This window comes from Furipterus horrens, unplaced genomic scaffold, assembly GCF_987537825.1.
Source record: "Furipterus horrens unplaced genomic scaffold, mFurHor1.1.pri manual_scaffold_7, whole genome shotgun sequence".
NCBI lineage: Eukaryota > Metazoa > Chordata > Mammalia > Chiroptera > Furipteridae > Furipterus > Furipterus horrens.
Window position 1 is genome coordinate 107,625,239 of NW_028327177.1, and position 24,574 is coordinate 107,649,812.

The 24,574-nt window shown below is 34.1% G+C and overlaps 1 protein-coding gene across 2 annotated transcripts in view; it reads right to left on the reverse strand.

Annotated features, from left to right (window-relative positions):
- The window catches only part of RASA2 (RAS p21 protein activator 2), a 115,101-nt gene that overhangs the window by 41,474 nt on the left and 49,053 nt on the right, over positions 1-24,574 (reverse strand). For both annotated transcript variants that reach the window (XM_090284247.1, XM_090284245.1), the window contains exons 5-7: positions 18,789-18,865; positions 3,134-3,217; positions 1,360-1,432 (exon numbers count right to left, since the gene is read on the reverse strand). In XM_090284247.1, the coding sequence (XP_090140373.1) occupies positions 1,360-1,432; positions 3,134-3,217; positions 18,789-18,865 (234 nt within the window). The remainder of the gene's footprint in view (positions 1-1,359; positions 1,433-3,133; positions 3,218-18,788; positions 18,866-24,574) is intronic.

Genomic DNA, 24,574 nt, shown 5'->3' on the forward strand with positions numbered 1-24,574 from the left:
TTTCTTCTCTCCTGTCTCAAAACGTCCCTTTTCTCTAATGCTCCCTTTCCTCTGACTTTACTAACTCAGCTGGAGCAGAGCTCATTTGGCCTCCCCAATTATCTACTGCATTTTACTACTGTGTGTGTATGTGTGTGTTTTGTATCTCTTGTTCTACTAGAGGACATTGAACCTTATCTTTATAATCATCTCAACAAAGTGCATTTTGAATGAATGTTTCAAGGCCTAATAGGTTTGTTTGTACATAGCAAGCAGGTCAGGTCTTGACTTCCACGGGCCATTTGCTTACTGCAAGTTGTCCCTTCCTTGTTTTCTCAAGGCTAGATGTAACAGCCACTAATAAATGTAGAACTTAATTCCCAAACTAAATCCTTAGCTAGGGAATGGAAAAGTCTCACATCAGTACATTTTCTTTTGTTTTTTATTCTCTCTTGCCTCCATCCCCACAATTCTTTGTATTTCAACTCTGGCATTCTCTTCAATCTGTGTTCCTTTATTACAGTATGGTATTCAAGCATGGCTAGATGTGCCCTCACTCTCTCCACTTGGAAATACCAGGAAAAATAGACACAGAAAAGGAAAAGCACAAAACACAACTCTTTTTTTCAAATCTACCCTACATGTTAATTTCAACTACAACATGTTTTACAGCTAGAACATAATCTCTTTGAATAGAGTTTGAATTATTTTTACTTTTTCTGTAGTTCTCAGATAATATGAAAATAACAAATTTAAGAAATGCTCCACAGTAAAGAAGCACTGTATTTGGGGCAACTTCCAGGCAGCTGAAGATCTCTATGAAAATAAGCTTGTGCCCATAGTGTATTTTACAGTCTTAAAGCACTCTCACATTCGGGCCTCATAAAAACTCCATCAGTTAGGTAGGGCTGTTACTATTTTCACTTACAAAATTAGCCTCTCACAAGATAAGAAACTTGAGTCTCAGATACAGTGATTTGCTCAAAGTCAACTGGGACTAGAACTCAGACCTACCAAGTAATATGATACTTACTTCACTAGTAGTATTCAAAGAGTGCTCTGCAGAAGAGTTCTGTGGCCACTATCTGTCAGGTAGGGTGGCTGGATGAGGTGGGGGGTGTATGGGGATGGGTGTGATATTGAGGATGACTTGGAAGTGAGTGTGCCCCTAGTCTCCCCATCCTCAAATCAGTCAGAGCTTTGCCTTCATTTGTTCATATATCGAGCCTCCACTACATGGCTCTATTCCTCTCAGGAGAGAAAAGCTTAGTTGCATTGGTTGGTAAAATGATCACTATGGCCGTAATTTGACAAAAAGAAGTTAATCAGCAATCAGTATTAAATATTCAATGTTAATATTTATATAAAACAGAAAGTTACCTCAAAATAAAAGATTTCATTAAACTGCGGATTGCTTGTTTTCTTCTTTACTTTTGTCTTCTTTTGGTCATTCCTGTTCCAATGTGGTAGAGTTTTACCTTGTAGAACTTAACAGTACACAATTATAAAACATGCTATTTCCAACCAGGGAGGCTGACCTTTGTTTAATGTTAAGATGATTCAGGGAAGACTGCAGTTTTAAATATTACTTGGGAGTGAGGGGAAGAGGTGTCTCTAAAAACTCAAATAAAAGAATACACACGTTTTCTGTATCTGATATATAGCAAGATTATACTATTCTATCTATGACTATACCAGATTGACTGCCAAGCTTATGTTAGGGGGTTTTAAAAACACATTCTATTATATAAGCAACTTAGAATAAATGGTAAAAGGAAGACAATGAGGTTCAGAGTACCTTTATCTATGTGGAAAAATACCTGAGGAACACGAAAAGCATTCTTAACTCAGTTTACTTCTTGGGCTTCAGCTACAACATGGCTTTATAAAAAACTTCATTTTGAAATAATTACAGATTCAGAGGTTACAAAGAAATGTATAGGGAAGTCCCACACAGCCTTTCCCGAGTCTCCCTCAATGTTAACATCTTATACAATTATATTATAATATCAAAATCAATAGTGATTTTTAATAAAAAATTCATATGCTAAGTAGTTTCTATCTGCATGTTACTAAACAATCACACTTAAAAATTTTCCGGTCAGGTACAGGTTATAAACAAAGACAAAAAATAAAAACGGCTCTGTTAGGTTAAATATTTTTAACACACAAAACTAAATTCCTCTGATAGCACAAATGTTACAGGACTGGGTGTCTATCTCCTTTTAAATTTAAAACCATCTATAATAATAATAGCATACTATTTACTGTTTGAGCACTCAATGAGTACCAGGCATGGTGCTAGATATATTACACACACACAGACACACACATACACACACACACATACACACACACACACAATTTTCAAAGTGACTCACTGGTGATTTTCTAAAAAAAAAATACTACCTAGAAGAGCTTGAGGCTGGGGGAATGGGGTGTGTGTCTGTGTGTGAATGTTGTGTTTATGTAAAGGGAATATTGTGCTCTTTGTTTCCTGATTCTAAACCTTCCAGTTATAGACAAATTTCAGACTAGTCAAGCTCTGAAAAAAAAACATAATGAAGTTATAAACTACAAAACAGTACAAAGTGCTATAGGTTTTTCCATAAATTATCCTGAGTAATTTAAATCCATGACATGGTGCACTTCACCATGTTCTGGTACTTCAGCAGTTTGTCTACAGTTGGGAATTTTCTATGCAGAGTATAGCAGTCATGAGTAGAAAAGGCATTTCTATTTCTGGTCCTGAGTTGCTTTTCTGGTAACAACACAGAAACTTTTCTTCTGAGCTAGCATTTATCAAAACAGGATTTTACCTGCATAAAATCTAAGACACTTGCCAGTAGTAGGAAGGATGATGATGAAAAAAGAAGGTTAAGTTTATGTTTTAAAGTACACTTTAAGTACTATAAAACTGATGCTGTTCCCCACAGACTATTGTCTGGCAGATCTGAAATTACACCTGTGTTCTTTCTATAAAAACAGGACTTGGTTGTTTATAAGTATATAATAGAACTCACTAAATATTTTTCTTTCAAAGCATTACTTTGTGTCATAAATATCGATTTAGTACTTGCTCTTAGAACCTTAATTTTGTAATTCTTATATCAAACTTCAAATCTTAAAAATCATATAAATCAATAAACATTACCTAGAAGGGCCTACTAGAGAAACCGTTGCATAAGGGTCACAGCTTTGTCCATTTATGAGAGGCAACCCATGGCACCCTTTGATGCTAAAGAAGAACAAAAGAAAATTAACATACGATATTCAGGTTAAAACAATATAAAACATTATCTTTAAGTACAAATTAACATATTCAAAGGGTTAAAATTGCTTTCCACATGCCTGCAGTTGTATGCCTATATACCACCTACCCCAAATGTAGGTATGTATGCATTTATTTACTTACAGGACAAAGAATATTTAGCACACACATCCCCACCAAATATCTAACAAGGTACATTTTGTGGTTTGACAATACATTAAAACTGCTGTGGCTTCTAAAAAGGAAAAGAAAGCAGTGTAAACCTTAAAGGAGAAACTACAAAACCAAGCCAGATCTATGGTGTCACATCCTCTGCTAAAGCATGAATGAGAAATAAGGAAACAACTGTGGTTTCCACTTAAAATCTGATTCATATATGGAGGCCAAGCCTCAGAGTTCTGTAGCCTTTTATTCTGATTCTCAGTAACAACAGCTCCTGCATCACTCTGCTGAAAATGTTTTACACCATAAAAACCAAGGCATCTAACCCACTCCATGGGTAAATAGTTGGTATTTACAAAGATCATAGAAGCTGACTTAATGACCTGCTTCCCAAATTTTCTCATTAAATATTGCTGAGTTCCTGACTTTAGTTTAACATCTAAGGTTCTTCTGCATGTCCTAATGCCTAAGAAAAACTCATGAGTGCTGCTCAAAGTATTCTTCACTGAAAGATGTGGGCTATTGAGCAACATCCTTATTTCTCTCCACAACCCACAGATCATATATGTGTAAAGTACAAATGATGTGCTGCAGAGTAAAGAAAGAAATGATAATATGACTCATTTCTATTAAATTGGGTATCAAAAACCAAATTTAAGATTTTCTGAAACTAACCAGAGAAAGCACAGGCCAAGATAATTATTCTAGTTATTAATGTAAGGCTTAGGTACAGTCAAACTTTCCCACTGTACAAGCTGTGTGAAACTTACCCTTCTCAGGCCAAACCTCAGAACGATACCTGATTTTTATATATATGAATAGCATTTGTAGTTTACTATGTATTTTCACAAAAAAATGCATCTAATTCTCACAACTGCCTTTGAGAAGAGTATCAAAGAGTACCATCATGCCATTTTAAAGAAGGAAGTAAGGATCAAAAAGGTTATGTGAGAAAGTAACAAAATAAGGCTAACAAGGTAATACAAAATTTATAAGAAGTGGGCCAAGATTCAGCTTCTACTTTTTTCATTGTTTCTAAAGTCTAGCATCCTTCTACAGTCCCATTACTCTCCCTGTAATAACCAAATTCATCTCATGTAAACACTAATTATGAGATACCTTAATTATAGAAATTTACTATAATTTTATGAAATATTAAAAAACTGAGAAACATGCGGTTCAGTATACAAAGCCTTCCATAATAATAATACCCACAGACCAAAACAATATGTATAAGCCAAAAATATGAGGCTATAAAAATCATCAAAAATACTCAATTTTTAAATGTAAGATTTAAAAATTGAGTTTAGTGAAAAAACAATACATATATACATACAGATTATTTTATTTGCTACATATATTATTTCTAATACATAGGATACAACTATTCTTTTAATTGGTAACTCAAGCAATTTCATATCACAAACCATAGCTGAGTATAAAATACTGAAAATAACCACAGTACACTAAATCAAAGCATTTGATTTAATATATTTTTTAAAGAAATTACAAAGGAAAATGCACTTAGACTAAACTAGTTTATAATACAGAGTGATGTGAATCTTTTCTTTCCTTTTTTTTAATTAAAAGACAAATGTTAACTTCTACATAGAGCCACAATGGAGTAACAGGAAATAGATTTACCGTCCCACCTGAAAAATCTTTTTTTAAAAAAGGACAAATTCAGCAGCACAGGATAGCCATCTCTGAGGAGGGAATAAACAAGGTGAGCCCTCCAAGTGTCCTGCTTACAGCTACCTAGTTTCTCTGAGAAGAAGAGGGAGAACTGTCAGTGGAGGAAGGCCAAAGTGACTAGAGTTCCCAGGGCAGAGTATGGAGGGAAGAAAGCTGCACACAGAGAAAGAACCTTCCAGAGAGCTACAAGAAACCACCCAGAGTCTTCAGCTGGGTGCTGATAAGCATACACATGTGAGGGAGCTACCACAGGCTTGGAAAAGAACCATCTGAAAAGAGCAAAAGGAACAATTCCTGAAGCCCATCAACGGCTAGCAAGAGGTCTAACCAACCACACAAGACCTGGTAACTCATGGGTGCTGCCTCAACAGTGGGAAAATATAAGCCTTAGACTAAAGGTCAGTTATTGTTCCATCTAACAAAGCTTAAAAGCAAACCACATAATTATCACTGTTTTCAGGTAACTTAACTGAGTCCTTAAGTATATTCATGGGAATACATACAAAAATATCCAGCAACTTCACAATGTCTAGCATCCAACAGAAAATAAGGAGCAACACAAAGAATAAAGAAAATATGACCCATAATGAAAAAGAAAAATCAATAGCAACAGGACCAGTAATGACACAGATGATAGAAATACTAGATAAGGACATTCAAAAGTTATTATAACTATATTTCATATGTTTGGTAGAGACAGAAAACATTAAAAATATGAAGCCAAAAGATGAAAAACACAGGTCTGACAAGAAAAACGCTAGGTGAGAGTAACAGAAGATTAGAATAAGGGGATTAAAAGGTAATGTAATGTAAAAAAAAAAAAAAAAAAAAAAAAAATGTATTTTAAAATGATTAAATATGGTCAAAGAAAAGATTAGTTGATACAAAGAGCAATAAACACATATTAAATAGATGTCTGAATGGTCTAAACACACCAATTAAAAAGCAGAGATTTTTCAGATTGAACAGAAAAGGAAATTATATGCTACCTACAAGAAACTCACTTTATATGTAAAGATAAAATTAGGTTAAAAGTAAAAGAAAAATTATCATGCTAATATTTAAAAGAAAGTGTATTGTATGGGTAATTAACATGCAAATGCCCATCAGTAGGGCTCTGATTGAATAAACTATACTGAATTTTTATGTTAGAATTCTATGTAGTTGTCAAAAAGAATAAGGTAAATCTCTAATCTCTAATTACTCTGATATGAAGTGATTTTTCAGGACACATTATTAAGTAAAAAAAGAGGAAGTTGTAGAAGACTACATTTTGTGTAAGAATCAGGTGGGAGACACAAATATATTTTTATTTATATATGTATGTATGTATATTTGCTTATATTTTCAAAAATAATGAAAAGTAAAACCAAAACTTTAAAATATGGGAATAACGAGGCTACAGGGTAGGGAATGGATATGATACTTCTCCAAATGTACCTTATATAAGTTCTGACTTTGGAAACATAGAAAGTTTTACATTTCATAAGTAAAATTAAACTTAAGAAGCAATCCTTAAAAATAAAACCTGAAAAACCACTAAAAAAGAGAATTAATTTCAAGGGACTAGAACACAACATTTGACTCTACATCCATAGTGATGTGTATTCGTAGAACAATAGAGAGATCTCTTAAACTTCATTCATCAGTGGTAATATTGGTATTATATTGAGTGGATTTTCTATATCTTAGACATAAAAGATAAAAAATTATGTTAATATTGTTAAAAATTAAGATGAAAGAAATACACAAATAAAATTAAGGTCATATTAAAAATTTTATAATATTAAATTTGAATTAGTAACAAAAAAAAGGAATGAGAAAGACAGTCAGAGTGGTTATATTACTATCAGACAAAGTAGATTTCACAACAAAGAATAATATTACCAAGGTTAAAGAGGGTCATTTTATAATAATGAGAGTTTAACTTATCAAGAGGAAAACAACCCTACATGTTAAGCTCCTAACAACAGAGCTGCAAAACAAATGAAGTAAAAACTGATAGAACTTTAGGGAGAAACAGATCTGATATAATAAGCATTTATAAATAGTCTTTGAGGACAAAGAACAAGTCTTGGTAAATTTAAAAGTATTCACATCATACAAATAATGTTAATAGTGGAATTACATTGGAATTCACCAACAAAATATCTGAACAACTCTCAAGTATTTGGAAACAAAATAACTCACCTCTAAATAATCCATAGGTTGAAAAATGAAACAGAAGAAAAATTATAAAGTATTTTGAACTGAATGAAAATGAAAATTCATATTAAAACTTGTGAAATATAGCTAAAATAGTACTTAGAAAATGGATAGATCTAAATAACTACATTAGTAAAGTATAAAGATTTCCAATCACTAACCTCAGCCAACATTATAAGAAAATTAAAAAAGAAGAGCAAATTATACCTAAAGAAAAATAAGGAGTGGAAATCGCTAAAATAAGAGAAAGCAACAAAAAATATACAAAAATCAATGAAATAAAAAAGTTTTTTTTTTAAGAAGGTCATTAAAACTGATAAACCTCTAGTTAGACTGATTAGGAAAAAGAGAGTAAAGACACAAATTATCAATATTAGGAACGAGCAACATGACATCACTATAAAGTCTACAGATCTTAAAAAGAAAAAAGGAATAACTTGAACAACTTTATGCTAAAGAACTAGACAACTTAGATTAAAAGGTCAAATTCCTTGAAAGATACAAACTACCCAAGATAACTTTTTAAAAAATCTGAATAGCCCTGTATCTATTAAAGAAACTGAATTCCTGTTTAAAAACTTTCCTACCAACAAATAAACAAAACAAAAACACCTCAGGTTCATATGGTTTCACTGGTGAATTCTTGCACTAATCATGTAAAGAATAAGTTATATAAATATATATATTTATTAGTAACAATGGGGAATTTTCTCAGTCTAATAAAGGACTGTTAACATCATAATTACAGAAACTGAATGTGTCCCCCCTAAGATAAGGCAGAAGACAAGGACATCTGCTCTCACACTTCTATCCAACGTTATGCTGGAGGTCCTAGTTAGTGCACTAAAGCAAGAAACAAATAAAACATATCCAGATATACTGAAAAGGAAGTAAAATTGTTCATAGATTGCATGATTGTTTATGTACAAAATCCTATATAATCTAAAAAAAGCTAGCAGAACTAACAGGTGAATGTAAAAAGGTTGCAGGATACAAAAAACAAAACAAAACACTTCTATATACTAGAAACAACCAACCATATTTTCAACCGCTTCCTCTCTCCATCTCTCTCTGTCTGTTTCTCTAATATAAATATCACTGCCTGGACCTCGTGTCACCCTATACCAATCTAATTTTTCTGTTTTTCTCTCCAAATTTCTTGACCTACCATTCACTCTGCACCCTACTGTGTCACCCTATACCAATCTAATTTTTCTGTTTTTCTCTCCAAATTTCTTGACCTACCATTCACTCTGCACCCTACTGAAATCTGTTCTTTTTCTACATTTATCATCCTATGGAAACTCTCCTAATTAAGGTCTCCTGAGTGTCAAATACTACCCGTATTTTTCAGGGATCTTCTTATTGGACTTCTTGGGTACATGCAATACTTCTAATTATTCTCCCCTTGAAACCCTCCTCTCTCTTGGTTTCCACGGCCCCCACTCTCCTAATTTTCCTCCTATCTCCTGTCTATCACTTCCATGTTTTCCTCACATTCTGTTCTATCCCTTCTTGAATCTGTTCTCATCAACTGCTCTCTTTACACTAAACAACTCCCTCTAAGCCTATTTCTATTTATTCTTTTAGCTACAACTACCATTACCTTTACATTTCCAATGAGATCTCCCCATAGTTTTAAATTCTGCCTGATATAAATCCCTACACCTCGATGTTCAGGGACAGCTGAAATGCACTTGGTTACCTCCTTGTTAAAGCAACTCCTCCTCCTCGGGCATTTCCTTTTTCTTGAAAACACCACCATCCAGCCGGTAACACAATCTAGAAATCTAGGAAACACTGAAATTCCTTTTTCTTCCTTACTTTCTTCACCTAATTAGTAAGTATTAGTGACTCTACTCTTTAAATATTTCTTTTTCTGTCCTCTTTTTTCATATCTGCAACTATTGTTCTGGTGAAGAATCCATCATCTCTCCCTGAGATTGCCCTAACACCTTTCAAATTCACCTCCTAGTTTCTATACTTAACTGTTGTCACAAATCTGATCTTTCTAAAATGCAGTTTGTCCATATTATTGTACTGTCTAAAGTTTTCCAATAGTTCCATAAGCTCATATGATACATAAGAACCTCCAAGAACTAGCTCCAGCCTATTTCACCAATTTCTAACCAATCTTTGACTCAAGCTTCATATGCTAAGTAATATCAAACTTCTTTTAATTATACATACACAGACACACAAACACTCTCCATGCTTTTGCCTATATCGTTCTTTGCTTGCTTCTGGGGGAAAAAAAACAACTTACTTTTTCTAGGTTGGCTACTTTATATTCATCCTTTAAGACAAATGTTACCTTCTTTCTCCACTTCCTTATTTCAAAGATTTATGTAATGCCTATTAAGTGTCAGGCAGTGGGGTGATGAGGTGAATAAGACAAACATGGTCCCTGACCTTCTGGAGCTTAAGAGTCCACTTGAAGAAATAGATGACAAGCAATAAAGAAAAAAATAGTAACAACAAATAGTGATGTGATGAAGGAAAAAGAACAGAATGCCCTATTTTAGAACAAGTGGTATTTAAGTTGAAATTTGAAGGCTGAGAAGGAACCAGCTAGAAAAAGAATGGTCACAAGGGCATTCCAGACAAAAAGAACAGCAGACATAGAGCTCTGAAGTGGAAGAGTATGTCACATTTGAGGAATTACGAGAAGGCCAGCAAGCACAAGGACAAGACGAAGCTTGTCACAAGATGAACTCAGAGGCAGGCAGGGTCACAACATGCTGGATCTTGCGGGCCAAGATAAGGGACTTGCACTTTATTCTAAATGCGATGGGAAATTACTAAGTGTTTGAGCAGGGTAATGACATGATTTAATTTGTTTTAAAACATTACACGGGGTTGATATAAAGAGAATGGATTACAGAGTGGAAGACCAGCTAAGAGTCCACTGAAGAGTCAAGGTAAGAAAAGGCTGGTAGTCTGAAATAAGGGCATGTCAGTAGCTATTATTAAAAATTAGAAAATCCAAAAAGTATTTTATAAAATCAACAAGAAATGGATCCAATGTGTGGGGAAAGATTTTAAATGACTCCCAGAATTCTGGCTTGAGCAATTAGGTGGATGGTGGTAACCATTTGCTAAGGCTGGGGGAGGAGCTGGACAGATATGAGAATCAATACTTAAGTTTTAAATTGCGATGTTGTGAGACATCAAAGTGAAGTTGTCAAAAAGGCAGGTGGACATATGAATTTGGAGCTTAGAAAAAAAATACCTAGGTTGAATGTACAAGGTGTAAACAATTTTTAAAGGCTATTTTAAATAATTTCTGACTTTAGAAACTTGTAAAAATAATATATATAGTTTCTGTATAGCCATTACTCAATGTTAACATTTTTTAAAAAATCCTCAGCCAAGGATATGTTTCTTGATTTTAGAGAGAAAGGAAAGGAGGACAGGGGAACGGGGATGTGGGAGTGGAGGTGGAGAGAGAGAAAGGGCGGGGGAGACAGGGAGAGGGAGGGAGGCAGAGAGGGAGAGAAATAGAGAGAGAAACATTAGTGATGGAACCTACAACCTAGGTATGTGCCCGAACTGGGAACTGAACCTGCAACCTTTGGTGCACTGGACGATGCTCCAACCAACTGAGCCATCCAGCCAGGACCTAATGTTAACATTTTGTGTAACCAAAGTAGATTTACAGAAACAGGAAACCAATGATACAATGTTAGTTAGTAACAATATTAACTACCCTACAGACCTTATTCCAATCTCTCCAATGTCCTTTCTCTGGTCCAGGATGCAATACAGGATCTCACATTGCATTTAGTTGTCATGACTTCCTAAAACAGCTCCTTAGTTTTCCTTCTCTGCCCCATGATCTTGCCCGTACTAGCCAGTTCTTTAGTAGAACATTCCTTAACTTGCATTTGTCTGATGCTTCCCCGTGATTAGATTGAGATTATGCATCTTGGTGTCTCTTACAATTCATCATACAAGGAGGTACTGGGTATTTCATTACAGGTGATACTAAGTTTGATCACTCAGTAAAGGTGGTATCTATCAGATATCTTTTGTGGATATTCTTTGAAATTATGCAAATATGTTGTTTGTCATTATACTTAGGCCCACCTTTTTTAGTAACTATGGGAGATTTGTCCCTGCACTGATTATTATTGTAGTGTTTGTCAATGATGATTTATATTTCTATCATTTGCCCTATATTCACTAATTAGAATTCTATTATAAGGAAAAGCAGCCCTTTGTCCCCCATGTTGTATTTATTTGTTTATAGCAGCACTGACTCAAAAATATTTATTTTATTCGACAGGTTTTAATCCATCATTATTGTTATTCATGTTGATACTCAAATCGTCTTAGATTTGGTTATCTGGGAGCTCCTTCAAGTTGGCTTCAAAGTCTTTGCTATATGCCCTCATTATTTTTTAAGCACTTCTTTACTTCCTGATTCCATAGATGCTCGGGGCTCATCTTATATTTTCTCTGCCCAAGCCTTGAAATCAGCCACTGCTAAAAAGAAGTGCAGCTTCTTTTTATTGAAGCAGCTCTATCAAATGTTGTAGCCATCAGCCACTTATTATTTAAATTTAAATTAATTAAAATTAGACAAAATTAAAAATTCAATTTTTTAGTAGCACTAGCCATATTTCAAATTTTCAATAGCCACATACACCTAGTGGCTACTGTATCGAATAGTTAAGATACAAAACATTTTCATCACAGAAAGATCAGACGTTACGGATTGGGGAATGATATTTAGAAACCAAAATTTAGGTACTAAGTATGTTCATTGCTATTGGGGTGACACTGTTTCTAGGCCTTCTCATTGAACACAACAAGTGTATACACACACACACACACACACACATTTATTAGATCATTTTACTTTGCAAAGTCTGTCTTCAAAGGACAACAGAAATGGGGATGGTAGCTGGGAGAGAGGGGGAGAGATGAGGTCCTGAAAGGGATGTCTTTTAGGAATATGAAAACAATCTAAAAGAAAGCGTAAACTGGTTGAAACAGAAGAAGGGATATCTGAAGGAACAAAGTCTTTGAGTAGGGAAAACAGATGGAATCTAGAGCTCAAATGGAAAAATTCACCCCCAATAAGGGAAGGGACACCTCCCCTACTATAACATAAGGACAAGAAGATGGATGCAATACAGGTTTGCAGATTTGTTCTCAGGAAGATGTGACCAATTTACAGGCTGTAAAAAAAAATCTCATCAGTGCATTTAGAGAAGCACAGTAAGACTACAGGGCAGTTATTGGTACCCATGTAAGGTTTATGGTCATGAATGTAAAGTAAAATCAGTCTGTGTGATTTTTTTTCCTCTAGCAATATTCAGACTGAACACAAATTGAACATAGAGGAAGAGGGTAAATTAATTCATATTAAGATTTTTCCAGATAAATAAGAGGGGTAAAGAGAAGAGCAGAGCATTTAGGGAACCTGCAAGAAAATGATTATAGTAACAGATCATTAAAACAAAGACATAAAGGGAAGTGAAAACAGGAGCAGGAAAGAATGTGGTAAAGACCAGTGAATAATGGTCTTAATGGCATATAAGAAATGCTCCAGTGGGGAGCTTCTAGGTCTGGAGGATAACAGCTACTGCTATGATAGGAATCTTCCCACATATTGCCCCCCAAAACTGTAAGTTCAGCAAGGAGCACAAAGCAAACAACACATGAAACCACGCCTTCAAGCATTACTAAAAAACAGAATACCATGAACTTCAAAATACCTTTCGAGTTGAGAAAGCAGCAATAAATTCCATAAGGCTACTACTGGTAATCTGTTGCTGCAATTCAGTGAGTATGGACAATGGAGACTTAAGTAAAAAAAAGAAGAGAAAGTAGAAAATAATATAGACAAGTGTATGTTCACATAAAAATCTGTCTGTGAACATTTACAGCAGCTTCCTTTATAACAGCCTCAAACTGAAAATAATTTAAATATACATAAACTGGTAAATGAACAAACAAGTTCCATACAATAGAATGTTACTCATAAATAAAAAGAAACTAACTAGTTTCCAGCTCTAGGACAAGGTGGGAGTAGATGTAGGTCTCCCCAGTCCCCCTACTAAGTATAGCTAAAAACCCTGGACATTATATATAAAACTAACATAAGAAAGAAAACTCTTAAAAATGAAGAAAAGAAGATTAACCAAGTAGAAATCTTGGGACCCAAGAAAAGATACTGCAATAAGTTCCCTGGACTTTCTTTAGACAGTAACTCCCCCCCATTCATGGGGGATACATTCCAAGACCCCCAGCGGAAGTCTGACACGACAGACAGTACTGACCCCTATACAGACTATGTTTTTTCTATACATACATCCCTATGATAAAAATTAATTTATAAATTAGGCAAGAAATTATCAAAATAACTAAAAATAAAATAGAACCTTTATAACCAAATACTATAATATGTTATATAAATGTGGTTTCTCTCTTGTCAAACTAGCATGAATTTCTTTTTCCTTCTTCACAACTTCACAGAAGATTCGTTCTTACTGTGGATCTTAGCAACTTTAGTATACAATTTTTTTTTCTCTCCTTATTAAGTATAGAACTTTCACCTTTTCACTTAAAGAGCTTTACGGATTCTCTCTGGTATGTCTAGATTGCTAGCATCGCTACTCTTGTTCTTTGGGTGTCATTGAGTAAAATAAGGGTTACTTGAACACAAGCACTGTGATATTGTGACAGTCGATCTGATAACTGAGACTAAGTGACTAACGGGTGGGTAGCATATACAGTGGACAAAAGGATGATTCACATCCTGAGCTGGAAGGAGCAGGACGGTGTGAAATTTCACTATGCTACTCAGAATTGTATGCAATTTAAAACTTATAAATCATTTATCTCTGAAATTTTCTATTTAATATTTGTGGACTGTGGCTGGTCATGGGTAACTGAAACTGCAGAAAGTTAAAACCACTGATTTGGGGGTGTGGGCACTACTATACTTTATATATCCCAGACTGAGTAGCAAAGAAGCCACTAACCTGGAAACACCATTGGGCATAAACAAAAAATGCCCTAAGAAAAAATCAGCTCTCTGTAGCCAATGGACCAGGAACTAGGCAACTTAGCAAGACAGAAACCATTTTCAGATAATAACCACCTACTTCAATCAAACACCATGAAAAATGCTGTGGCTCCAGCCTTACTCCATCAACGAAGGCCAAAGGTTGATGGGAGAATCTAGACTTCCCCCACTTCAGCAGGCTATAGTAGCCCCTTCCTCCCATGGTGTCAGCAGAAACCACATGGGGTACCTGGCTTTCCATCCCCACCTGGTAGCAATAAGGCATTCCTCCTCTCCATGCCAGGGTGGCGTCAGAGAAGGCTGAGTGGGAAGGCAAGGGTAACTAATAGCCCCCAAACACGGTGTCGGTGGAAGGCATAGAGCAGTAATGAGGCACTTCTCCCTATGCCAGAGACAGTGGTCACAGGAGAGGACTAAGGGCAGGCTCAACTACCACTCCACTGAGCAGTAACAAGGAACATTTTTCAAGGGGTATCAACAGATGTTAAGTCTGGAATCTAAACTTCTACCTCTACCTGACAGTAATGAACAGGTACTCCTCTTATCCCACCAGCAGAGTGTCAGAAGAATTGGCTAAAACAGAAGACTTAAATGAGATCCAGAGTCTCATAACATAATACCCAAAATGTCCAGGATACAATTGAAAATCACTCATCATACTAAAAAAAATCAGACAACTTTCAACTTCAGTGAGAAAAGACAATCAGCAGATGCCAACACATTAGATAACATGGACATTGAAATTATTTGGCAAGAATATGAAAGCAGCCATCATAAAAATGATTCCATGAGAAATTTTGAACATGTTTGAAATAAGTAAAAAAATAGAAAGTTTCATCAAAAAAGATAAATTCTCATGAAAGAAATAAAAGCTATGAAGAACAAAATGGAAATTTTAGAACTTAAAAATTCAGTAACCAAAACTTAAAGAACTCAATAAATGGGCTCAACCTAAGAATAAAGAGGACAGTGGAAGGAGTCAGTGAACTACAAGACAGAACAATAGAAATTACCCAAAATGAAAAACAGAGGGAAAATAGGCTGGAAAAAAAGAGAGCAGAGCCACAGGAAGCTGTGGGACTATAACAGAAGATCTAACATTCATGCCACTGAATCTCAAAAAGCAGAGAAGGATGGCAGGGGCTGATCAAATATTAGAAAAAATAATGGCTGAAAATTCCCCAAATTTGGCAAACAATATGTTTTATATTCAAGAGGATGAGCGAACACCAAACAGAATAAACCTAAAGAAATCTATGCCAAGATAGATAACAATCAAGCTAAAACACACAGAAAACTCAAAAACAAAGAAAAAATCTTCAAAGTAGCCAGAGAAAAACAGCATATTACTTGCACAGAAAAAACAATATGAATGACAGTAGATTTCTCATCAAAACCCATAAGGTCAGAAGGAAGTGGTACATTCTTTCTTTCTTTTTTTAAGAACTGTTAAGCAAAAATTCTATATCCAGTGAAAATATCCTTCTGGAATGAAGAAAAAAATCAAGACATTCTTAGATGAAGGAAAACTAAGAGAAAGTGTCAACAGAAAGAGAAAATTCTCTAGACATAAAAATAGTAACAGAAGGAATCCTGAAACAACAGGAAAGAAAAAGAATATGAAAAGAGCAAAAATATAGGTAAATACAACTTTTAACTTTCTAAATGTTAAATGGCTGAAGCAAAAATTACAAAACTAATGTGGTTCTCAAGGTTATGTAGAAGGAACATTTAAAACAATTATATTACAAATGGTGGATGTTAAAGGGATTTAAATGAAGGTAAGATTTCTATACTTTATTCTAAGTGGTAAAATGTCAACACCAGTAGACTGATGTTATACATGTACAATGTAACACCTAAAGCAACCACTAAAAGAAGTATGCAAAGAAATACACTATAGGTTGAAAAACACTACAGATTAATCAAAATGAAATTCTAAAAGATGTTCAAGTAACCCACAGAAAAAAGAAAACACAGAGAAAATAGAAAATGAAAAAATAATACAAGAGATTTAAGCCTAATATACCAATAATTACATTAAAAGTAAATGGTATAAACTCAGTAAATAAGAACTTAGGAGAGTAGATTTAAAAGTGACCCAACTACATTCTATCCACAAGAAACTCACACAACAATTGGATGAATCTGGATGAAAAAAGCCATTCTCAAAAGGTCACATACTAGAAGTTCCATTTACATAACATTCTTGAAATGACAAAATTATAGACATGGAGACAAATGAGAAGTTGCCAAAGGTTAGGGGTGGTGGCGGGGAAAGGAGTGGGTGTGACTATAAAGAAGTCATATAAGGAAGATCTTTATGGTGATAGAATAGCTCTGTATCTTGATTATGGTGGTGGTTACACAGATCTATACAAGTGATGAAATGATACATAATGCACTGCACATTGTACAATGCCAACTTCCTGGTTTCTATATTCTATTATAATTACATAAGATGAAACCACTGAGGGAAACTGAGTGCCGTATACACAGGACCTCTCTGTACTTTACAATTTCCTGTAAATCTATCATTATCTCAAATGCAAAATGTTTTTTTTAAAAATCCAGTTACCAGAGTTAAAATCCAGACTCCCTCTATGAATTCGGGCTTACTTAACCAATCTGTGCATCACTTTATCATTTGTAAAATGAGGACAACAGTAACTATCAAGTTATGACAAAAAATAAATAAATATCTAAAAAAGGATAAACTACTGACATATGCAACAATGTAGATGAATTTCAAAAGCATTGTGTTAACTTAGTGAAAGAAACCAGACACAAAAGACTATATATTATATGAACCTGTTCATATGACATTTTGGAAAAGCCAAAACTATAGGGATAGAAATCAGGGTACAGGGAGCAGGAACCGAATACATTTCTGAGTAATGCTTTACAATATAGTTTGGACTTTTGAAGTCATGCTAATAATACTCTACATTTTCAAAAAATAAAAATAAACCAACAAGGATGGGGGGGAAATAACATTAAACTGAAAGCAAACAAAGCAAACCAACCCAACTAGTTGTGTTTCAAATGTATAATGTAACCAAACTGAGCAGAGGGGGAGTACTAAAAGGGGGACTAACCCAAATATTTTCATTATATGCTGTCAGTCTAAGGCGACAAAAACCTGCAAACCTTTAACTGTCTTTAGTAGGTAAATCCAAATTGAAAAGTAACTGGTCTGTATTCTTCAAAAATCTTAATATCATGAAAAACAGATAAAAGCTAAAAACAAGTACAGGTTAAGATGAAGGAGACCAGACAATCAAATGTAATACGTGCTCTTGAACTAAATTCTTTCATGGCGAGAAACAAAATGTCCTAAAAGGACATTACTGGGACAGTTGATAAAAGTAAAATATAATAACTATAATGTATTGAATATAATAACTATAGATTATACTTTTACTTTAATAATGTTAAATTTCCTGAGTTTGGTAACTCTACTCAAGTTATTGAAGAGAATATCTTTGTTCTTAGGAAATAAGCACTGATATAACTAAGAGTCATGACATACTCGTAAGTAACCTTCTTTGAAAGAACCAGACAAAATTAACTGAGTAAATTATACATGGTATTTAATGTATATATTAAAATACATAAGTATAAGTATATATACTTATATAGAGAGGATGCCTCAAAGGAGCTGGGGTGTTCATAATTAACAGAATAAATTATAGTCTGGAGCAGCAATAGAACAGTAACACTTATCCTACTCTCTGGCTCTAAGATATGTGGTATTTTTAAAAACAGCCCCTGAGAAAGCAGAAAAGGAAACAGTATCTCAAAGGGTCATCAGATATTAGTTAAGACAAAGATAGAGAAAACATTTGGAAGAAGTCACGGATGTTGAGTAGTTTGTTAATAACAGAGAGGATGGAATTGGGTAGGAAGAAAAAAGTAGGGGATTGGGCTAGAACAGACTTCCGGAGCAGTCAGATGGTTAGAGTCTGGGTGATAAAAAAATGACTTTCAGGCAAGAGAGGGAAAAGGAATTCAAAGTAGGTGAGAGTCAATACCGGTGATCTCAAGGTAGGCATTTAGTTTTAGTTCCAAGGTCCTTAATGCTCTGGTCTGTGGTATCAGAGCTCCTAGGGGCCTTCCACTAGGAAGACTTCCCACTTCCCTCCTGCCAGGTAGTTAAACACACGCATCTGTGATCCTATATGTAACAACTTATTGCCTATATCTATCATTTAACACATACTCAATAATAAATTTTGGTTGAATTTATTAATGACTTACCAAACCTGAGTAGACTAAAGAAAACAAATTGGACATCAACTTAATAAAAAAATGGCATAGCAGTTTCATTTCTGAAAAAGTTTCTTAAGTACTTAAAATAAGGAGCTGGCTTAAGATTCAAAGAATATAAGATGGTGAATTGTTTCTAGCTGATTTTGGTAAAAGAAATATACTTACTGTACAACAAGCTGCTGGCACACAGTTCCATTCTCTGTTATCAGTTCATTCAGTTTTAATTCAAGGTGGACTTTACCCTATAATGACAAAAAAATATTATAAACTGAGTAGTCTACTTTGTTGACAAAAGTATTAATTAACAAGTAAATACTTTTTCAAATGGTATTCATAATATTTTATTATGTGCTAACTAAATATTTGTGATCCCTAGCACATGGCCTTGCCCACATTAAGTAACAATAAACAAAAATGTGTATCAAAATCTGAAAGAAGCAGTCAAATGCTGATATCAAACATGGTATTCAAATCTAAGAACTTTAAGCCCAGTTCAACAAATATTGGGTTGGCCACAGAGTCCGTTTAGGTTTTTCCATAAAATAAAAGACACATTTTTCATTTTCACCAATACTTTATTTATTTGGATATATTGAATATGTCAGCTACCTCCCACATGGTAGAACACTGATTGTTCTCAATTAATGTCTTGATTTGAGCACTATCAACTTCAACTGGTCTACCTGACCGTGGAGCATCATCCAGCGAGACATCTGTAGCACGAAACTTCGCAAACCACTTTTAACACATTCGATTAGTCACAGCACCTTCTCCATACACTGCACAAATCTTTTTTTGCATTTCGATTACATTTTTACCTTCCTTGAAATAATAAAGCATAATATGCGTATTTTCTTCCATCTTCAATGTTACAATGGCTACACAAAAAACAAACGACCGTTTTGGCCATCCCAATATTTATGTATCTCAAATATCATGGATTACAAAGAAAGATAACACCTGTATCTCAGGAAATTATGAAATAAAAGCTAATTATAAAATGTAGAATGCTTTTCCCAGAAAAGACAATAGGGGCACAGGCAGTGTCATTAAAAGACAGAAAAAGAAACCATAAAATTCTAAAACAACAAAATTAAGTTAAAACTAATAATGCAATTTTCCAACACTTTTCTTAAGTAATAGATTTATATAATATCTACTATATTTTAGGAGGCACTGTGGGAGTGGGTAGGAACTTATAGATGTATAACACACAATTACTGCATATAAGATGCTTTACAATCTAGCTGGGGAGACAATAAACAAAAGATAGCAATATATGACCATTGATGAAAATAGGAGTGTTTTTTTTTTTTTAATGAAAAGACCTTAATTCTTTAAAAAAAATAATTTATTTGCTTGTTTATTTATTTATTTTTAGAGAGAGGGGAAAGGAGTAAGAGAGGGAGAGAAACATCACTGTGTGGTTGCCTCTCACTTGCGCTCCCAACTGGGGACCTGACGTGCAACCTAGTCTTGTGCCCTGACTGGGAATCGAACCAGTGACACTTGGAAAATAGGAGTATTTTCTTAAATAGACATTAATATGAATTTTTAAAACTCAGCAGTATAAATTTAAAGCAAACTATTAACTTAACAAACAAAGGTTTAGGAATAATATAATCCAAAGCTTGATATTTCTACTCTGCCACTGGCGATGAGCAATTTTAAACAGGTTATGAGCAATTCTTAACTGGTTAGGAATCCAGTGCTGGGTTACATCCACCCAGCTGACAAGGCAAATCCTCACGGGGCCAACTGGAGATTGCAGGGGTGTGATGTTTAGGGGCTGATGACATAAGTAATTTCATTAGAGGCAAGAAAGTTTATTATCCACTCACTTGCTTTTTGGAACAACCCCTTTCAGATATTCTTTCAAAGAAATCTTACTTGAATCAACCTCACTATTTTATGGGGATGTGTTACACCAGAGTGAATCTGAGGTACACCACATACAAAGCTAGGGTTATGATGAGCAATAAGTATTGCTGGGTCTCAACACAAAAGTCTACATAAAAATGTTAAGCTCCAAAGAAAGGCACCAGTGGCAGTAAAATTAGCAGTTAAGATTGATTTGGCAGTAAAATTAGCAGTTAGTTGGATTTAGAATTATATTCAGTAAATCTTCCATGAAAATTCAAGGCACAAATATTTATAACATCATATATAATTTACAAACTGTACCTTTTGTTAATCCTGCATTTAATATTCACAACCCCTGCTATTCATGAGTGGCCTTGAAGAGGTACATGATCTCTAGTAATTTGTAATATTATTCAAGTAGAATTTTTAATCATGTTTGTTCTCACACCAACATGTGTGTGTCACTTAGTGAGCCTAGCCAACTGTACCAACATTTCCAACTCAAAGCAGTTTTACTATCTCAACATGTATGCATTTTATGATAGAAATTGTATACTAAAAAGGCACTCCCAACTGTCTCTCAGGAAATGTCTAGAATCTCTAAGACAATAAAAACTACTAAAATAGAATAGAGAAAAGGTTTAATAATCTCATTTACAACTAAAAATCATAGCATTGCATCAAGTCAAGCCTAGAAATAAAAAGATATTTAATGGCATTCTACCAGGAATCATTATCATTGATCAGAGCCTACTGGACAAGTTCATTACTCCCACTGCCTGTTAAACATAAGATTCCTTTGGTATTAATCAATAATAACATAACTGTGTATTAACATGGCCAAGAAGAGTAAGTACAGGAGACACAAGACACATACTACTAGTGTGGAACATTAACATTAAAAAGCATTATGAATTAAGGAAATTATAATTTCTAAACTATAAACACTACTTCACTGTATACACTAACATGGAAATATGGACATGATACTTAGTAAAAACAAGTTGCAAAACAGGGTGTATACGTTAATTTATAAAAATGAAATAAACTGTACATATATAACTATATAAAATGACTACAAGTCAGTCCATCTACTAAAACATTGATAGAAGTTACCTTTTGTTGGTAGGATTTCAGATATTTTTTATGTTCATCTAGATTTTTTAAATTTCTACTACCAATGTGTGTTATTTTTAGTAAATAAAAATGAACAAAAAGGTTTTTAAATTACTTGAAGCTACTTCTCAGTATCAGAAACCTAAATTTGTGAACATCTTAGAAAACTTTTTAGTATTCCTTGATATGTTCACACAAAAAGTTCAATTTTACTTATATCTGTCATCATCTTGTACATTTGGATTGTAGCAAAACAACTTTTTTTGTTGTTTCTTTTTGAAAGCGCAGTTATGAGTTCAGCAAATCACACCCCTTGAAGCCAGGGATAGTGGGCAATGATAGCTATATGATACAGTTCTGGCCAATGAGATAGATGTGAAACAGAAGCTGCTGGTGGGCATCCGAAGAAGTTTGTTGAATGGGACTTCCTAACTTAGCTGTGGTTGGAGATGCTAAACTTAATCAAAGCTTTCCACAGTTTCATGGTGCCAAGCAGAAAAACATTACAGTCCAGGGCTCACCAAGATAGTAAACACCCAGGCTTTCTGTTGGAACCTCCAAATGACTATGCCTGAGAAATAATGAACAATATAAACCTGCCCTTACAAAGACTAAAACCTAGCCTGGAATCAGTTGAATCCCTAACTGGATTAAGGTGAGCTGCCTCTAACCTACCCTTATGCCAAAAGCAAAAGTAAATCTCTAGAAAAAGAAGAAAAAAATATCCAGAGCTCCGAATTATTTCTAAAGTATTTCGTATTTCAATGTCTAGCATTCCATCAAAAATTACTAAGCATACCAGAAGACAAACACGAAAAACAAAAAACTGGCAGAAAGCAGATTTACAGGAGACGCAGATGTTGGAATTAACTGACAAGAGATTAAAATAGCTGTTTAAAAATATTTTTAAGATAGAAAACAAAATGAAAAGCTTAGCAATAAGTGGACACTATAAAATGTATCAAATGAAAAATTTAGAATTAAGCAATACAATAGCCAAAACGAGAATGTATTTAACAGAAGATTATCCACGGCTAAAAAATAAAAAGGATGGGTAAATGGGAGATAGATTAGTCAGTAGAAAATATTCACAAAGAAAGCAAAGAGAGAGAATAAGAGGCATAGCAAAATGGTCTATTATTCATGTAATTGTAGTCCCAGAAGAGAGGAGAAAAAACACAGAAGGAAAAAACAGATAAAGAGATAATTGCCTGGAATTTTCCAAAACTGAACAATGACATCAAGGCAAAGATTAAAGAGCCCCCAGGAAATACCCAAGTATAAAGAAAACCACTCATATGCACAGCATAGTAAAACTGACAATGTATAAGATAAAGAGAAAATCCTACAAGTAACAGGAAAAAAAAGAGCCATAGCCTATAAAGAAAAAACTGTAAGACTTTGACAAGGAATTATGTTTGATCAGAAACATGCAATGTGATCTGGTCCACAATTACTTTCTTATCCAATATCTAAGGGAGATTCAATGACAAAATAGTAGAGCATTTACACAGGTCAGAAAACACTGGAAGGGCAAATATCTGGTACTATACTCCCTACTTTTAATTAAAACTAAATTCTTGGAAGGTATTATTCTATGTGTATTACATAGCACTGATTATGTTAGGTTGGTATATGCAACTGTATCACATCAATTTGTATTAGCATATTTAGAAAATTGTATTATTCTGGTACTATTTGAAGGCTTAATATTTTACATACTAACTTTATTTCAATTACTTTTACAAAAATTTCACACAGAAAAATCTGTGATTATTTTAATTTTATATTATGTTATTCCTGTACCCTATAGAAAATATGTGAATTTCTGTATACAGTTTGGGAAACTCAGATGAATATAGGTATTTGAGCAGAATACAATGCATGCACTTAAAACCTCTTGAATCTAAACACTTTTTTAGCTTTTATCACAAAACACTAAATTTTAACAATATTCTGCATAAGAGAATTCAGTATATTTCAACTGGTAAAAGATATTTTTTATATGAGGGTAAAATATCCCAACTTCTATTTCTGACAGATGTTTTCATACATAGTAATTGAATCTATAAATCATTTTGGACACAACTACGTGTCAGATAAAAAACAAAGACTTTACTTATTATCTCTTATTTATGTATGGATAGATTTGTTTTTCTCCTTAAAGAAGTATTTATTATGATCTAGAAGGCTCATTCCTTTGTTATTTCATGTTTACAAATTTACAAATGAATTTTTAAAAAATCAACCTGCAACATTCAATATGTCGTAATGGCATGTAAAAAAACCTGATTAATATTATTAGCTATAATCAATGCATTTCTTTTTTAATGCTTGTTTAAAGAGGGAGGGTATAGGCCATATTACCAAAGAAAAACTATAAAACAATCAATAACTTACAGCATGACCCAGAAATTCAAGATGAGCTTGTTGGTAAAGGTTTATTAACTAAGTAATTACATCAAAAGGATGTGATTGACAGTATATCTGGATTTACTGCTTGTACAAGTTGTGTAAGACAAACACCCTAAATTAATTAGAGTTCCAACCTCTCCATATGGGAGATTTGGTTTCATCAGTCTTACGTAAAGGAATGCTCTTTGTCATAGCATCTAAGAAATAAATAAAAGAAAAACACTTAAAGTTTGTAATGCATTCCAGGATCTGCATGGCTGCAGATCACCGAAGTGAGAAGAGAATTTATAGGAAGAGGCACCAACACAATCCATGTTAACTTCAGTTATGTGGCAAAGAATATGGGGAAAAGACACCAAGTGAAGTAGGATGATGACCAGAAACTAAAGAAGAGATTGCCTGAAAAAGGAGAGAGTGCTCAACAATATCAAAAGCTGCTGAAGAGCCATGTAAGAGAAGGACTGAAAAATGTCCACTAGACTTAGTGACACGATGTCACGGGTCTAACATTAGTGAGAGCCATTTGTGCTCGCCCTCTCTGACCAACTGTGGGATCT